Source organism: Entelurus aequoreus, linkage group LG08 (genome assembly GCF_033978785.1).
Source record: "Entelurus aequoreus isolate RoL-2023_Sb linkage group LG08, RoL_Eaeq_v1.1, whole genome shotgun sequence".
In the NCBI taxonomy this organism is placed as follows: Eukaryota; Metazoa; Chordata; class Actinopteri; order Syngnathiformes; family Syngnathidae; genus Entelurus; species Entelurus aequoreus.
Window position 1 is genome coordinate 13,956,110 of NC_084738.1, and position 16,137 is coordinate 13,972,246.

At 38.9% G+C, this 16,137-nt stretch overlaps 1 protein-coding gene across 1 annotated transcript in view; it reads left to right on the forward strand.

Moving 5' to 3' along the window:
• atrnl1b (attractin-like 1b) overlaps positions 1-16,137 on the forward strand; it is a 116,406-nt gene that overhangs the window by 38,761 nt on the left and 61,508 nt on the right. Inside the window, exons 18-20 of the mRNA XM_062055654.1 lie at positions 337-561; positions 1,492-1,629; positions 7,929-8,022. Of these exons, the coding sequence (XP_061911638.1) occupies positions 337-561; positions 1,492-1,629; positions 7,929-8,022 (457 nt within the window). The remainder of the gene's footprint in view (positions 1-336; positions 562-1,491; positions 1,630-7,928; positions 8,023-16,137) is intronic.

Sequence of the window (16,137 nt, forward strand, 5' to 3'; positions counted from 1 at the left end):
TGTCGCTGTCAAATTTTTGGGACACAGCTTCCATCAACATGCATTATCACGATATAACGATGGCAATAAAAGCCCTATTGTCGGCCAAATTAATATAATTATATCGTATATCATCTACATCGTGCAATTCTACCACAAGTTTAACACACATGAGTTTTTAAAGAGTATGCAGAGGTACACAAAGCTGCTGACCATTCATGATAGCTCAAATGATCGCATTCTCATTTAAGAAAGTTATTAAAAACTACATCAAGAGGTTGCCTACAGCCAATATATATCTTCGCTGGCGCTAATTAGAAACCTGCTCTTGTACATTTGTGCTTTTTCTACCTTCAGCCCAGAACTGCTCCGGCCTGCGGACATGCAGCCAGTGCTTGGACCAGCCCGAGTGCGGCTGGTGCGGCGACCCTAGCAGCACAGGAAAGGGCCTGTGCACGGAGGGCTCCTATAGGGGGCCCATGAAGAGGCCGGCCAAGCAGAGCCAGTTCCAGGACTTGAGCTTGGAGCCGAGCATCTGCCCCAAAGACAAAGGCTACGAGTGGACATTCATCCACTGCCCCGGTGAGGAAGCCACTTCCTGTTACTGAAATTACAGAAAGCATGTTGTCCACTTGCAACATATCGACTCTTTTGAGTGTCATGTTTTAGAAGGCTGCTCTTTGTAAAGGCTTTTCGTTACATCATATAGAGTATGTGGAAGTGATACCTCCCTGTGGACTCATGCTACCTTATAGTCATGTAAAATGATATAGACTCACTGCTGCTTGTAATGTGAGAATGTGAGGAGAATTTAGTCTTTTAGTTGACGAATAATTGTAATCTGGGGGAAAATATTAAATTTTACATGCCCACAGAAGCGCTCCAAATTTATCAAATGGCACGGACATGTCCTCCACAGCGGCCACTTACAACTCACCCCACATACTTCTTATAAATGAAAACGCAAGCCCAGTTAAGGGGGCTGTTTTCTACCTTTACGCAGCTGCCTAGAGGATGTTAATTTTTCAAAAGTATTGTAAGTATTCTATCTCGCCCTCTTGCAGCTTTGAGCAGGTCAACTACGCCACACTCACATCAGCTGTTTGTTGTCAGCCAATGATCGCAATTTGGCAAATTTTAGTTACTAACATTAGCTATCATTGAATGTATATTTGATCGTAACAACAATCTTACTGCAAATTGTTAATTGCTTCTCTGGGACTGCTTTTGAGTGTGTGCACGCGCTCCGTACATGAGTGCCATACCTGAACGACAGACTTTTTCCTCGGGCCGACAAGCAATTTTTTGTTGACAAAATGTAACTATGAGCAAGTTGTAAACAGACCCTTTAAATTACACAAATTATACGATTTTCATGGTTTCATTTTTTCTAATAGGAAAACATGCTATTGTTTCCAGAAATGTCATAAAAGCTCCACTGCAGTAATGAATCATAAATACCGAGCTGTGAAACAGCAGTGAAATGACCTCTTACCTCTGGCTGTATTTCAGCGTGCCAATGTAACGGCCACAGCACGTGCGTGAACGGCAGCGTGTGCGAGCAGTGTCGTAACCTCACCACCGGCCCCAATTGTCAGACCTGCATGGCCGGTTACCACGGAGACCCAACGAACGGCGGCAAATGCCAGGGTGAGTCCAAATTAGTTTAACCATTAAATTAATGATACGTTTTATCTGATCTTTTTGTTTTATTAAATGTTTACTGTTAATACAGTCATGCACCAAAAGATGGCACTATTGTGTATCAGTTAGACTAATGACTAATTTGTTGTGTTGAAGTAATGATCCATAACATAAATGCATATGGATTCTCACAAACTAGATTTATTTTGATTACTGAATTATAAACAAGCGCGGACAACTTAAACAAGTTTTGGGGGGAAATGTGCACATTAATGCACACTCCTTTACATGGTAATCACTGTATTTTAGGTGGATGCAGATAGAATACGATAATGTCATTTATTTGGATTAACATAAGTTAAAGGTACTGTGTCTGCTCAAATACAGAGAGTACCAGGCGTCCATGGGTATGAAGGGGAAGTGTGTATATTCACAAAAAATGTTTCAAATACAACGGAATAATATTTTTAATATAAATATAGTCCTAATTTTGTTTATTTTACGCTAACAAATGATAAATAAAATCCAATATACCTACTGCAAATAGCTTTTTGCTTTGAAATGATCCACATAGAACAGCACTTTTTTGTAAAACTTCGGCTTTACCAATTCCATGGTCATGTGTCAGTCATAGAAGAGTTAATTACAAGCATCCTGCTTACTTACTATTGCATATTATTAAACTGATGGCTTGAGGGCTAAATCCAGCCCATGAAAGACATCAGCGAGCGACTAACATTTTTGCATCTGATCCTGAAACCATGAGAGCATTCTTGTCACATAGAGGATCTTTGACTAGTATAAACAGATTTATTCTGCTGTAACTGTATTAAATCAAATCAAATCACACTTTATTTATAGAGCACTTTTAATAAACAGGCAAGTGGCAAACACAAAGTGCTGTAATATTCGGCATCTGGTGACGTGAAAATACATGACATTATACATACAAAATTAGAATAATAGTAAATATATAGTATAGTCATCATATTGGATATACTGTATACTAAAAGGTGCTGGTACATTGAGAGGACATGAAACAAACCGTTATACACAGTTGGATGCATCACGGTTTGAGATAACATCTGTTCATGCATACCCAGATTGGTGCAACCTGAAAGGGGAAACACAGGTGCTCAAGCTAATTATTGAGAGAAATATTCCTCAAGTAAATCCTGTTTTGATGCCAAGTACAAGAGAAGTAGATCCTTTCCTTCTTTGAAGCTTTACATTTGTTAGCAGGTAATCGACCATGTGACTTGTGCATTGTCATTGTCGTGCATAAAAATATTCATACGTACAAAGCTGTGCTTTCACCGGGCAGAGACATTGTGCCTGTGTAACACTCGTGGTCCTCAGTGTTTTAAAGTGTAGCTAGCTGGAGGTAATGGACTATTTATTTCTCTCGCAAACCCCCTAAAGGACGCTCCATCACTCGAGCGGCCATCGACTCGTCTTTCACACATTGCAGGCGGCTCTGTTTACATCAGACATACATCAAGTGGGTATCGTGGTGTACTAAAACCAAGAGGATATCCATCCCCATCATAGTTATTGTACCCTACACTGGATTTAAAGTGCAGAAATTCTTGATACGTTCACAGTTAGTGTGTTTATAAGCGTACTAAAGGTCTCAATTACGCATTACGTTCTAACAATTTGTATGTTTTAACTGTTCCTCATGTACGGACTGAATTTGGCAAAAGAGCTTTTGGCATTGCTGCCCCTATGGCATGGAATGCATTGCAGACGAAACTGAAACTTACAGAACTACTTCCATTTGGAGCCTTCCGTTCTGTCCTGAGGGACAAACAGCGAGAGACGTTTGCACAGTGCCTGTGTTTTTAAAGATGTAAATCTCTGTTGTTTTACAGTTCTCTTATGTATTTTAAAATGTATGTCTTAATGTATTATTTTTGAAACTGCTCTGTGACATGTGCTGTTGACCTCTTGGCCAGGTCACCCTTGTGAAAGAGATCTTGATCTCAATGGGTTTTCTTATCTGGTTAAATAAAGGTTCTATTTCAATGTGAGCCAATGGTATCCCGCCCGGTCTTCAATTTTGACGAATATCATGTCATTTTTTTCCCTTTAAAGCATTGATAAAAGTCTTGACAGTGTAGTTTTGATAGCTTTTTGCTTGTTAGTTAGCATAACAACACAAAAACGACACAATCATAAACATTCAAAAACCCTGTGGTTTAGTGCCATTTGTGGCGCCATCTATGGGTTGGGCTCCAAATGCTTTGGAATACTTGCAATATAGTTATGCTCAAACAGGGCTGTACAGTGCGAGCATTTTAGTCACATTTGCAACTAAAAAAAGGTTGTATCGAGTTTTGGAAAAAAAAGTAGCACACGTGCGAGTACAGATTTTACTCTTTAATTAGCGTTTTGCTCTTAAAATAAATCTATCCAAATTTGATCAAACCAAAGTAAAATTTTCGTCCATCTGTATAACATGTTTTAAATAAACTTAAACCATAACCTTAACCAAATAGACAAGTGATTGACACAAAGTGTCACTGATCACTCATTGCGCGCTGAAAGCTGTGTGTGTGTACAGCAGGGTTTTAGCTGTAGCAGGGCTGTGTGAGCTCCAAGTCGTCTTCCAACACGTAAGAAAACAAGGTCTCAGTTGGAGAAACTGGTCAGTAAAATACAACTTTTTTTCACCACCATAAAACTTGACACAAAATGCACTGCGTCCTAATAACTACGATTAAAATGACAAACTTGCCATCCAAACAAAACGCTGTTTGTTGACAAGAACATACAGCCATAGAAACACATTCAATCTATTTATTAAGCAGAGGAAACGAAAACCAGTGAACGACTCAAGAGAGCTGCCGTCAGAGCCGACAAACTGCCAATGTTAGCCTGCTAAGCTATCAACATGAAAACAGGTGGTAGAGGTGAACGGTACCGTGTCCCCCCCCCCCCCCCCCTCTCAGTAAGCTGTGGAGTCCCCTAAGGCAGTATATTAAGGCCTTTACTGTTCCTAATATATGTTAATGACATGTCATCAGCATGTGACTGTGAATTGTTCCTGTTTGCGGATGACTCGGCCCTGCTGGTATCCGGCAAGGACAAGTCACAGGTGGAAAAAATCCTCTGTGCTGAACGCTGTAGTATTTGCACCTGACTCGCTGACAATAAACTATCCATACACTTAGGTAAAACGGAATCCATCCTATTTGGGTCCCAAATCAACCTTAAGAAAGTCAGTGACTTTACTATAAAAGTGGGTGACATTGTTATCACAAGGAAGGATGAGGTCACCTACCTAGGTTCCATTCTAGAGGCTAATCTTTCCTGTGATAAATGGCAAACAAGGTAATCAAAAAGGTCAACCAACGAACAAGATTTCCCTACAGAATCTCCTCTCTGGTCAACAAAAGCACCATGAGGATTCTAGCGGGAACTCTCGTTCAACCCTTTTTCGATTACGCTTGCACCTCTTGGTACCCTAGCACCTCCAAAACCCTCAAATCTAGACTCCAAACATCCCAGAACAAGTTAGTCAGGTTACTTTTAGACCTCCACCCCAGATCACACCTCACTCCTACCCACTTGGACTGGCTCAGGGTGGAGGACAGAGTAAAACAACTTGCACTGAGCCTAGTCTATAAAATCCGCTACACCTCCCTGATGCCGAAGTACATGTCAAACTACTTCCATAACTTAAATGACCGCCATAACCACAACACCAGGGGGAGCTCCACAAACCATGTTAAACCCAGATTCCGACCTAACAAAGGTCTTAACTCATTCTCCTTCTATGCCACATCCATATGGAATGCACTCCCAACAGGTGTAAAAGAACACCTCCAGTCAACTTCAACCCTTGACTAACACCCTCCCCCCTCCACATCCCACCTCCCCGGATTGTAAATAATCAAATGTACTGTATATACTTGTTCTTATGCTTTCTGAACTCACTATGTTCACTGCTCGCTGTACATATCCTACCAAGTCAGACCTACACTGTTTCAATGTCCATTTCTCAGATGATGCAATTGTTGATGACAGAAGTGCTGATATCAACCAAACCTAACCCCCTCGTCTGAAACCCCCTCGTCCGAAACCCCCCCCCCTCCACATCCCAACCCCCGGATTGTAAATAATGTAAATAATTCAATGTATATACTCTGATGATTAACTTGTGTGATGACTGTATTATGCTGATAGCATATTTTTGTACCGTGAATTGTTTTACGACTTAAACAAGTTGAAAAACTTATTCGGGTGTTACCAGTTAGTGTTCAATTGTACGGAATATGTACTGTACTGTGCAAGCTACTAATAAAAGTTTCAATCAAAAAAAAAAAACCATCAGCTCAAGCTATGCCTGTGAGACTCAGACTGAGCATGGACTCGCTGACAACACTAGGTAACAGGCACCGCCTTTTAAAGGGCACCCACACAGACGCATAAACAAACTTATCTTAACCGCAGTATGCCAGATATTGTAATTTTTATTTAAGTAGTGCGTAGAATTTTTCTAAAGTAATGCATTCATTTCTTTACCTCGTAATTAATTACATTTAAGAGTAATTCAGTTAGAAATTCCATTACTTTATCGGGAAAGTAACGAGTAACTATAATTAATGACTTGTTAAAAGTAATTTTCAGAACACAGCCTGTCACACAGCATCAAGAAGCAGTTGGCAAGTTGGTGTTCCCGGCTATCATCTTTGTGTGTATGTCCTATGATGAGGTTTACCTATTAAAAAAAATACCATTGTTAAAGGTCAAACATTTTTAATGCTGCTGCTGATGTTTACACATGTCCTCTCATCTTTTGTGTTTTTGTTAGCTGAAGAAATGAGCATAGCTATTTGTTTTTAAAGAAGATTGGGGATTATATTTGACTTTTCTTATATTGATATCAAGGCCTTTTCTTTTTTCTTATCTCAAAACACCGTATAAGTTGGGATCCTTTTATACAAAACCTACTTTTCTTACTTGTTGGTACCTCTCTTTGTGTATTTGGGATTCCCATCAGTCCCAAAAATTTTTAATCAATGAATGGTGGAAATATTTAGTTATTTATATATCAATTTATAATTCTATTTATGGGTTAGTTTATGGGCCGAACTATATTTGGATATTAATTTTGATCCATATCGCCCAGCCCTACACTTGTGTTAGCGACAGTGCTAGCATAGTTTAGGGATGTTCTCTGTGTTGTATTTAGCGTTACAGTAGGCTTTATGATGGCATTGTGTTTCTTTGTATGAGGACACATGTACGTTGAGTGTTAATAATGAAATTGTGATATATAAGACATTTCATATTGCTCCTAAAAAATGTTCTGTGCTGCAAAAATCTTTTTGAAATATTAATTTTTTTTCATTTAGTAGCACCGGTTCTACTGGTGAAAAACTTAAGCTTACAGCTCTGTCAAAGTCATTAGAAAAATGGTCTATAAAATATTACAATTTGTTGCTCAATAAAAGACGTTTTACCTATAGGAGCTAGGTTTTTCACGTAATCTTGCTCAAGTTTTTCACGCATGTGCTTGTCAATCCTCTAAAATTGTATATAATAAAGTGATTGTTGATCAAACACCTCCTCGTCATCATTAACGACACGGTAGACGCTACAATCATGCAATCAGTGTGTGAATGTGTGTGTGAATGTGGAAATAGTTACAAAGCGCTTTGAGTGCCTTGAAGGTAGAAAAGCGCTATACAAGTATAACCCATGTACCATTTTTACCATTTACAATCAAAGCTGTCCTTTAAAATGGTCAGGGTGGCTTTTTTCGTTTCAGCCAACTTCTGGGTGCTGCGGTTCTCTTTATGTGATTTAGCCATAAGGAAAAATAATTCATTGTTTTAAATATTTGCCTATCGATATTGATCGTCACGTGTCTCATTGCGATGCATCGAAGAATCACTGTATTGGCACAAACTTTACTACCAACACACAAACTGACAACCACATTAATTAGCTCAGTGCGTCAACTTTTGTGACATATTTGTACTTTGTGTTTGGAAATTAATTTCTGTTGTAGTTTTTCTCCATGTACCGGTATTTAAGTTTTAACCAAAAAAAATACATTGGCTCAATGGCTGTGACTTTAGGGAAATATAGGCTTATTTGTACCCTCAGGGCATCTTTATCTCATTGCATTGCTTGTCCTCAACTAATATGATGTATTTACAGAAGGTTAAAGTGAAGAACTTTACCTTTTACAGCGTTTTCAGGAAGAAGAAAAAAAAATGTTGTCTTTCTCTCATCCATTTTCTCTCTCTCTCTTTCTCTTTCCCTGTTTTATACCATCTGTCCCCATGCAGCCTGTAAGTGCAATGGACATGCAAGCGTGTGCCAGGTGCTAACTGGCAAGTGCTTCTGCACCACCAAGGGCATCAAAGGGGACCAGTGCCAGCTGTGAGTACAACAAACACACGCACAACAACACAATAATTCAGTGCAACATGTTTGCTGTTCCAACCGCTGTCTTGAACATAATTTTTAGCGGCATATCAGTTTGCCATCTTTAGACACACACGCACACACATACTAGAGCTACATTGTCAGCATTGACACTAAAGAGGATGACAGTCAAGTCGCTGATGTCACTCACTCGCCTGATGAAATGCTGCAGCATTTTACATCAGTAGCATTATTTTAGCCATTTTTTGTACTCATCCCTTATTTCTTTTTGACATCGGAAATCAAAGATGAAAGTTTGGCAAGTTGCAAACCTGCCTCTAGCTTTCCCCCCGTTATTAAATCAGACATAACGATTAATAGAGCGACATTTCAAATGGTAAGCAACACGGAGGAGTTAATGCCTTTAACCCCACCTTTTTTCGTACAAATATATCAGTGTGTATCTGTTCAACTGTCTGCCGACGGTTGAATTAGTCATTACCGCTGTCAAGGAGAAGTCAGGAGGACACTCCAGATAAGCATATACCCGTTGGAGGGAAATTAATGGGATTTGGATCACATTAAGGCCTGCTGACTTTCAGTAACCTTTTTCTCCTAATTGCGTAATCAAAGTTGAAAGCCTCAAGATCACCACTCACAACCCCTCGAAAGTACATTTGCATCTAATTGTGACTCATGACTTTTTTATGGCGTTGTCATAAACCCGGATTTCGTGACCTCGTCTTAAAATGAGCCGCACAAGTCACATTTTATTCCTGCTTGTCGGAAAGCAAAGCGAAAGTGTTAGTGTCAGTCAGAAAGTGCATCTCGAGCATGATTTCTGCTGACAGGGTCAATTCCTCCCCGCTCATCGCCTTCAGTGTGGGAGGACCATCCCCACTTAGCTGCCCACTTTCCCAGTTGTAAGCAGATTGGACTCTGAGGGGGTTTCATTCGCCTAATGCAGTGACCTACCTACTAATGCAAATTTATACAGGTTTTCTTTTGTTGTTTTTGACATTTTGTAAAAAAAGCTAAAAATGCACGCTTTGGTGGCATTTATAGGAGTAATATTAGTACAGTATTGAGCCAAATATCAATACTTTTTTCCAGAGAAAAGCTATCTGACGAAGGCAGTCTATTTCAAAACTAAGTTCAAACCAGTAGGTGGCGCCAAATGACTTCTCCAAGCAGATCAGAGCTTTTCTTCCTGTCATTCACACACCCAACAGTGACCGGTAGACACATGTCTCAAAAGTTATTAGAATACAAAACTAGTGAGAAAAAGGAATATGAGCTATGATGGTAATTCTAAAAGGGACCTCTGATCATTTTTATAATGATTTAACACACTTCCTTGTGGTCTAGATCAGTGTTTTTCAACCTTTTTTGAGCCAAGGCACATTTTTTTCATAAAAAAAATACGTAGGCACACCACCAGCAGAAAACGTTAAAAAATGAAACTCCACCAGGTTGTCGTGCCTTATTTTGAGTTTGTTGTTGTTTCCTGTGTGTAGTGCTTTAGTTTTTGTCTTGCGCTGTTATTTTGGTGACTCTTTCTGTTTTGTTGGTGTTCTCCTGTAGCAGCTTCACGCCTTCCTTTGAGTGCTATAGCCCGCACCTGCTTTGTTTTCGCAATCAAGACTATTGAAGTTGTGCGTACGCTATCCTTCTTTGTGGGGACATTGTTCATTGTCATGTCATGTACGGATGTGCTTTGTGGACGCCGTCTTTGCTCCACACGCTGTAAGTTTTTGCTGTCGTCCAGCATTCTGTTTTTGTTGACTTTCTAGCCAGTTCAGTTTTACTTTTGTTTTACATAGCCATCCCTATGCTTCAGTGCCTTTTCCTAGCGGGACTTGCCTTTTGTTAATTTTTGGTTTAAGCGTTACATACATACCTTTTTACCTGCACGCTGTCTTCCTCTGCATATTGGGATCACGACAAACCATCCTCGACGCGTTCAGACTTCTACAAACCTGCTGCCACCTACTGATATGGAGTATTACAAGATTACCCTGCCAAGCTCTACACAGCACAGGCACTAGATCACGACACATTATTATGATTATTGATTTGCAAAAAAATATTTTTTGAACCAATTAGGTGAAGTTGCATAATTTCCCACAGCACAGCAGACAATATTGCACGGCACACTAGTGTGCCGCGGCACAGTGGTTGAAAATCACTGGTCTAGATAATATTTATTGGATATGCTTTGGTGTGAATTTGGCGTAAATTTAGCTCTACAGTCACTTTTTACAACCTGTTCTTTGAGTAAAGATGTCCGTTCTTGAGGTGTTCCCAAATTACAAATGAAACCACGCCCCACCCTCTTCAAAAGTATCATAATTTTTTTTTTTATGTTTGAAGATATATGTTCAAGTCGTCAAAGCTATTTTTTAGTGCACCTGCACACTCGCCCATCAATTCAGACTCTGCATTAAAAGCTTCTTTTAGCATGTTGCACATGTGCGTTACTATGCGCATGCCAAGGTTCGATGAAAAAAATATATATATTTTACCGTTTTTGTTTCTTCATAGCCTCAAGCAGAGAGGGAGGAGCTCCTTCCCTGCTGACTGAGAGCTTGACTTAAAATTAGGGCTGTGAATCTTTGGGTGTCCCAAAATTCGATTCAATATCGATTCTTGGGGTCACGATTCGATTCAAAATCAATTGTTTTTCAATTCAACACGATTCTCGATTCAAAAACGATTTTTTTTCCCGATTCAAAACGATTCTCTATTCATTCAATACATAGGATTTCAGCAAGATCTACCCCAGTCTGCTGACATGCAAGCAGAGTAGTAGATTTTTGTAAAGGACAATGTTTTATCAACTGATTGCAATAATGTAAATTTGTTTTAACTATTAAATTAACCAAAAATATGACTTATTTTATCTTTGTGAAAATATTGGACACAGTGTGTTGTCAAGCTTATGAGATGCGATGCAAGTGTAAGCCACTGTGACACTATTGTTCATTTTTGTTATTTTTATAAATGTCTAATGATAATGTCAATGAGGGATTTTTAATCACTGCTATGTTGAAATTGTAACTAATATTGATACTGTTGTTGATAATATTCATTTTTGTTTCACTACCTTTGGTTTGTTCTGTGTCGTGTTTGTGTCTCCTCTCAATTGCTCTGTTTATTGCAGTTCTGAGTGTTGCTCGGTCGGGTTTGGTTTTGGAATTGGATTGCATTGTTATGGTATTGCTGTGTATTGTTTTGTTGAACTGATTAATTTTTAAAAAATTCAAAATTAAAAATTTAAATAAATTAATTTAAAAAAAAAAATCGATTTAAAAAAAATGAGAATCGATTCTGAATCGCACAACGTGAGAATCGCGATTCGAATTCGAATCGATTTTTTTCCCATACCCCTACTTAAAATGTTTAAATAAGTGCTTCCACCCCGCTGTAAAGTCATGACCTATTCAGACTGCAAAACCCAAAAAACAGAGGCATCCAAAACTGCCTGCAAGCTCACGCCAAAATGCATGAACCTTATTATTTGATGCTTTGGTATTGTTTTAACACAAAGTATCCAACATTGTAACATCATAGGTCCCCAGTGAGATAATGGGCATCAATTAATCAATGTGCCTTTCTATCCATCCACCCCCGCTCGTCCTTCTCGGGGTCGTGGGGGTGCTGGAGCCTATCCCAGCTGCACTCAGGTGGAAGGCGGGGTACACCCCGGACAAGTCTATTTTAATCTAAAATTACCATTGTCTGACATTCAGGTTCAGTCCTCCTGAGCCTCATTTTCATATTCATGTTTTATTTTCTCTATTCATATTTAATTCATTTCAACAAGATTTAACAGTGAAATATTGTATGTTATAGTGCAATTCCTCCGTTATACTTATATGGTGACCTAGAACACTAAACAAACAATATTTGTATGTTTTAAGATGGTGCTGAAGTCTTTTAAAGCCGCTGTGCTCAGAGTTGCATCGTGTCCGTTTTGTTTATTGTACAAAGAAAATTATCTTGCTGCAGATTTTAATAGCATGCCTACAGTTTTAAAGACTAATGAGTGATTTATTTCATCATGGTGAGGAATTAATGGATGGATTAACCAAAAATGTTGTGTTGATTCCTCGCTCCAGGTGCGCTGTGTTGTAGTACAATGCAGAGCAACATTGTGGTAGCAGCTGGCCAACAGTTGCTACAAATGACTAACTGGAACATTAAAGCAGACCAGACACCAGCCGGCCAATCACGAGCCATTTAGCAGACGGATCTGCATTGGTACAGGATTTGGGATGCTTCTTGGTGCCCATTACTGATTATCAAATTAAGATTAACCCACGGATGCATTCCACCCTCCCTACTAATCTAATTAGAGTTCTTATTATCAAGCAGCATTATTTTATGGCAAAGTTAAAGCGACTAATCTTTAAATCTAAAATGCATTTTCACCTTCAAACATTAGCCTGATCGAGTAATTACCCTTTTCTAGTGTAATCAAATTGGTGTATTGATTACCAGTCGGGGTTGGTGTGCTCGCTGTTGCTGTTTTGGTGATGTAATTCCCGGTATCTCATTACCTGTAATCAGTGCCCACTACCCACAATTCCACGCCCTTGTCAGGTCCTCTTTGGTTGCAGTCCTTTAAACAAAGACCTCTGTATAAGGGTACTCTGTCTTTTCCACATGTGCATGCGCCGTTGGAGGCCTCGCAATAATAAATAATGAAGAGATTTGTGTAGAATTAGTTCTGCTGTGTTGCAGTGATTTGTTTTCAGCAACAAGTCTTAAATAGATGCTTCTTATTTAGTGGTACCTCAGTTTTCGTAATCGGTTTTCGTAATATAATCCGTTCCATTCTATCCGTCCGTTGCTTAATAAATGGGAAAATGGACTGGTTTCTTCCGTGCAATGTTGGACGTACAAAACCCGAGAGATTAGGTGTATGGAATATGGAATCTTATATGTGCATGGAATCTTGAGATTTATCTAGAGATTTAGACAAAAACGGCCTCTGATTAAGCAAGTCAGAGCTTTTTTTTAGTCATAGTCTTTTGACGAAAATGTGTTTTAGTTTTAGTCAAATTTTAGTCAGCAAAATTACACATTTTATAATCAGCTAAAATAACAGTCAATTTACTCGACTAAAATTTCGAGTGTAAAAGACAAAACCTCTTTAAAGTTTATTTGAAAGCACCTTTATTTAGACTGCCTCCAAAGCATCTGTTTAACACTAAAGTTGCATTATCTTATGGGCAGGGATGATGTAGTTAGTCATTTTGTGCCAATAAATATCTTTCAGGCACTTTTTCGATTGTTTTATGTTATGTCTCTGTCAAAGCAGGTATGTATGTGTGTTGTAAAGCAGAGTTACAATGCATGCTAATGCATAATCATTTGTTTATGAACGCAGGAGAACTTAAGCAGTTACATCTTTACAGTTACAGTTGTGTAAATGTCGCGATCGATCATTCGCCCGCTGATGGCATCATATAGCGTCAAAAATAAAATGTGTCCTCTTCACTTTCTCCCAGGTGTATACATATGATGTGGAGCACGTTAAATCCACACGTTTTTGTTTTGGTCATGAGAAATCCAACTTCCTCATCTCACACGGATAAGCATCTGATTGACCCTCTTTTCTATATGTACGTTGTTAAAGAGCTGTCCCACCCATCATTAAGACAAAATTTAAATATGATTGGATTTCGTTTGTTAACATTTTCATCTCATTTTTATTCCATCCATCCATCCATTTTCTACCGCTTATTCCCTTCGGGGTCGCGGGGGGCACTGGAGCCTATCTCAGCTGCATTCGGGCGGAAGGCGGGGTACACCCTGGACAAGTCGCCACAGTTGATGAAAATGTCTGTTAATTTTGGTGTGTTTTAGTCAACATGCATTTGTTTTTGATTTGTTATCATCAGGGGAAAATAGGGGTTGACAATAATGCGAAAATGATCAGTCAAGGAAATTAACACACCCTAGTAACCTGGAGAAACTTTGCGTAGAGTTCCTCGCATTTTCTCTTCAAAATTCTACCAGAATTTTTGAATTATTTCTTAAACATGTCCTATATTTATGTTCGTTTTTGTGCTGCCCCCTTTTCATATGTGCGCTCACATATGCACGCACCAGCGCCACAGACACCATTAGAAGCCTCGCAATAGTAAATAATGAAGAGAGGGCTACATTAGTACGGAATGGAATACTCGTCTCTTTCTGTGTGTTTCAACATGTGTGAAGGACGTTCAAGTGTATGTCTTGATCAAATTAAGATACTGCGTAAGTTCATGTGTGTGTGTGCATCCATGCAGGTGTAGATTAAATTAAGATACAGCAGAGTGGACTTGCATTATACACTCCGCGCTACAAATAGTGATGCTGCATAAGGGTTGAAAAGCTCCTGGCGGCGCTTGTGTTTCCCGTTTTTTGTGGTACGGTGATAAAAGAGCACTCAAGCCCCTGTCCACGCCTGTTTAACAGCCCGGCAGTTGGAGATCACTCCGAGCGCTGCCGTACTTGACCTTCTAGATGTGCTGCTTAGATACAGTGTCAAAATGATGCGCCCTCATGTCACTTAATACTCTGAAAGCATGCATTTTACCAATCAGTACGTCAAGCTATGCACTTCTAAGCACAGTCAACTTGTGCTTTGCTTTGTATTGTCTAGACTGGATGCACATTAAAATGAAAGGTTTATATTGAACATACGAATGGTAAATTGTCTAAAATGCTGCAAGCTGACTTTACATGTGGATGATTAATAAAATGCTTGTATATTATATATTGATAGATATGATATACTACTTTCTTCCATGCTAAATAATGTAATAATGTGAACATACTCATCCATGTAAATGTTAGCAAAATTTGTAATAAATAAAAAATAATAATAATAATAAGGCTTTGCCATATATCTTAAAATGTGGCTAAGTTGACTATCTGTAAATCAACTAAATGAGTGGGAAATATAACTTTAATCATTTTGTTTTTCCTCAGGGAATAGGCTAACCTTGTATGATTTTGCTGTTGAAACGTGAATGTAATGTTGGCACTGTAACTAACATAGCTAAGAGATAGTTGTGGCTAACTTTTGTGTCCTCCTGAATACAGTGGAACCTCAATTCAGGAACTTAATTAGTTCTTCAACAGGGTTCGTAAATTAAAAAGTTTGTACTTTGAAGCAAATTTCTCCATAAGAAACAATGTAAATATGATTAATAGGCTCCAGCCTTGACAAAAGTCCGCATTTTAGTAAAGATTCGTACACTATGAACACAACAGAGAGTGCCATTCAGTACTGTGTATCAAACAAACATAACAAGGAGGGGATGGATCAACTTTCTCTTCGTTAACAAGCCAAAACAACAACAACAAGCTGCTGTCCTTTGTATGCACAGCGCTGCCAACACGCGCAGATGCATAGAAGTCCTTTTGGTGTCCTTACAAACGATCAGAAATCATAAAAAAAAAAAACTTTAACAACCATTTAGCTACAATAATTACCATTTCAAAAAATAAATCAACTTACATTAATACTGGCAAAGGAGGACAAAGGAACAGACAGACAGAATGAGAGAAGGGAGGGATCGGTGGGAGCAGCCGTGCATGTGCGTGCGCGGGTGTGCGTGTGTGTGTGTGCACACGCTTGAAAGAGCTGCCGCTGAACGAGAGGTAGCTTTTCTTCTCTACTGAGAAATAAGTCTGGTATACTGAACAACCCTGATATGTATATATGTATATGTATATATATGTACAAACCCCGTTTCCATATGAGTTGGGAAATTGTGTTAGATGTAAATACAAACGGAATACAAGGATTTGCAAATCCTTTTCAACCCATATTCAATTGAATGCACTACAAAGACAAGATATTTGATGTTCAAACTCATAAACTTTATTTTTTTTTTGCAAATAATAATTAACTTAAAATGTCATGGCTGCAACACATGCCAAAGTAGTTGGGAAAGGGCATGTTCACCACTGTGTTACATGGTCTTTCCTTTTAACAACACTCAGTAAACGTTTGGGAACTGAGGAGACACATTTTTTAAGCTTCTCAGGTGGAATTCTTTCCCATTCTTGCTTGATGTACAGCTTAAGTTGTTCAACAGTCCGGGGGTCTTTGTTGTGGTATTCTAGGCT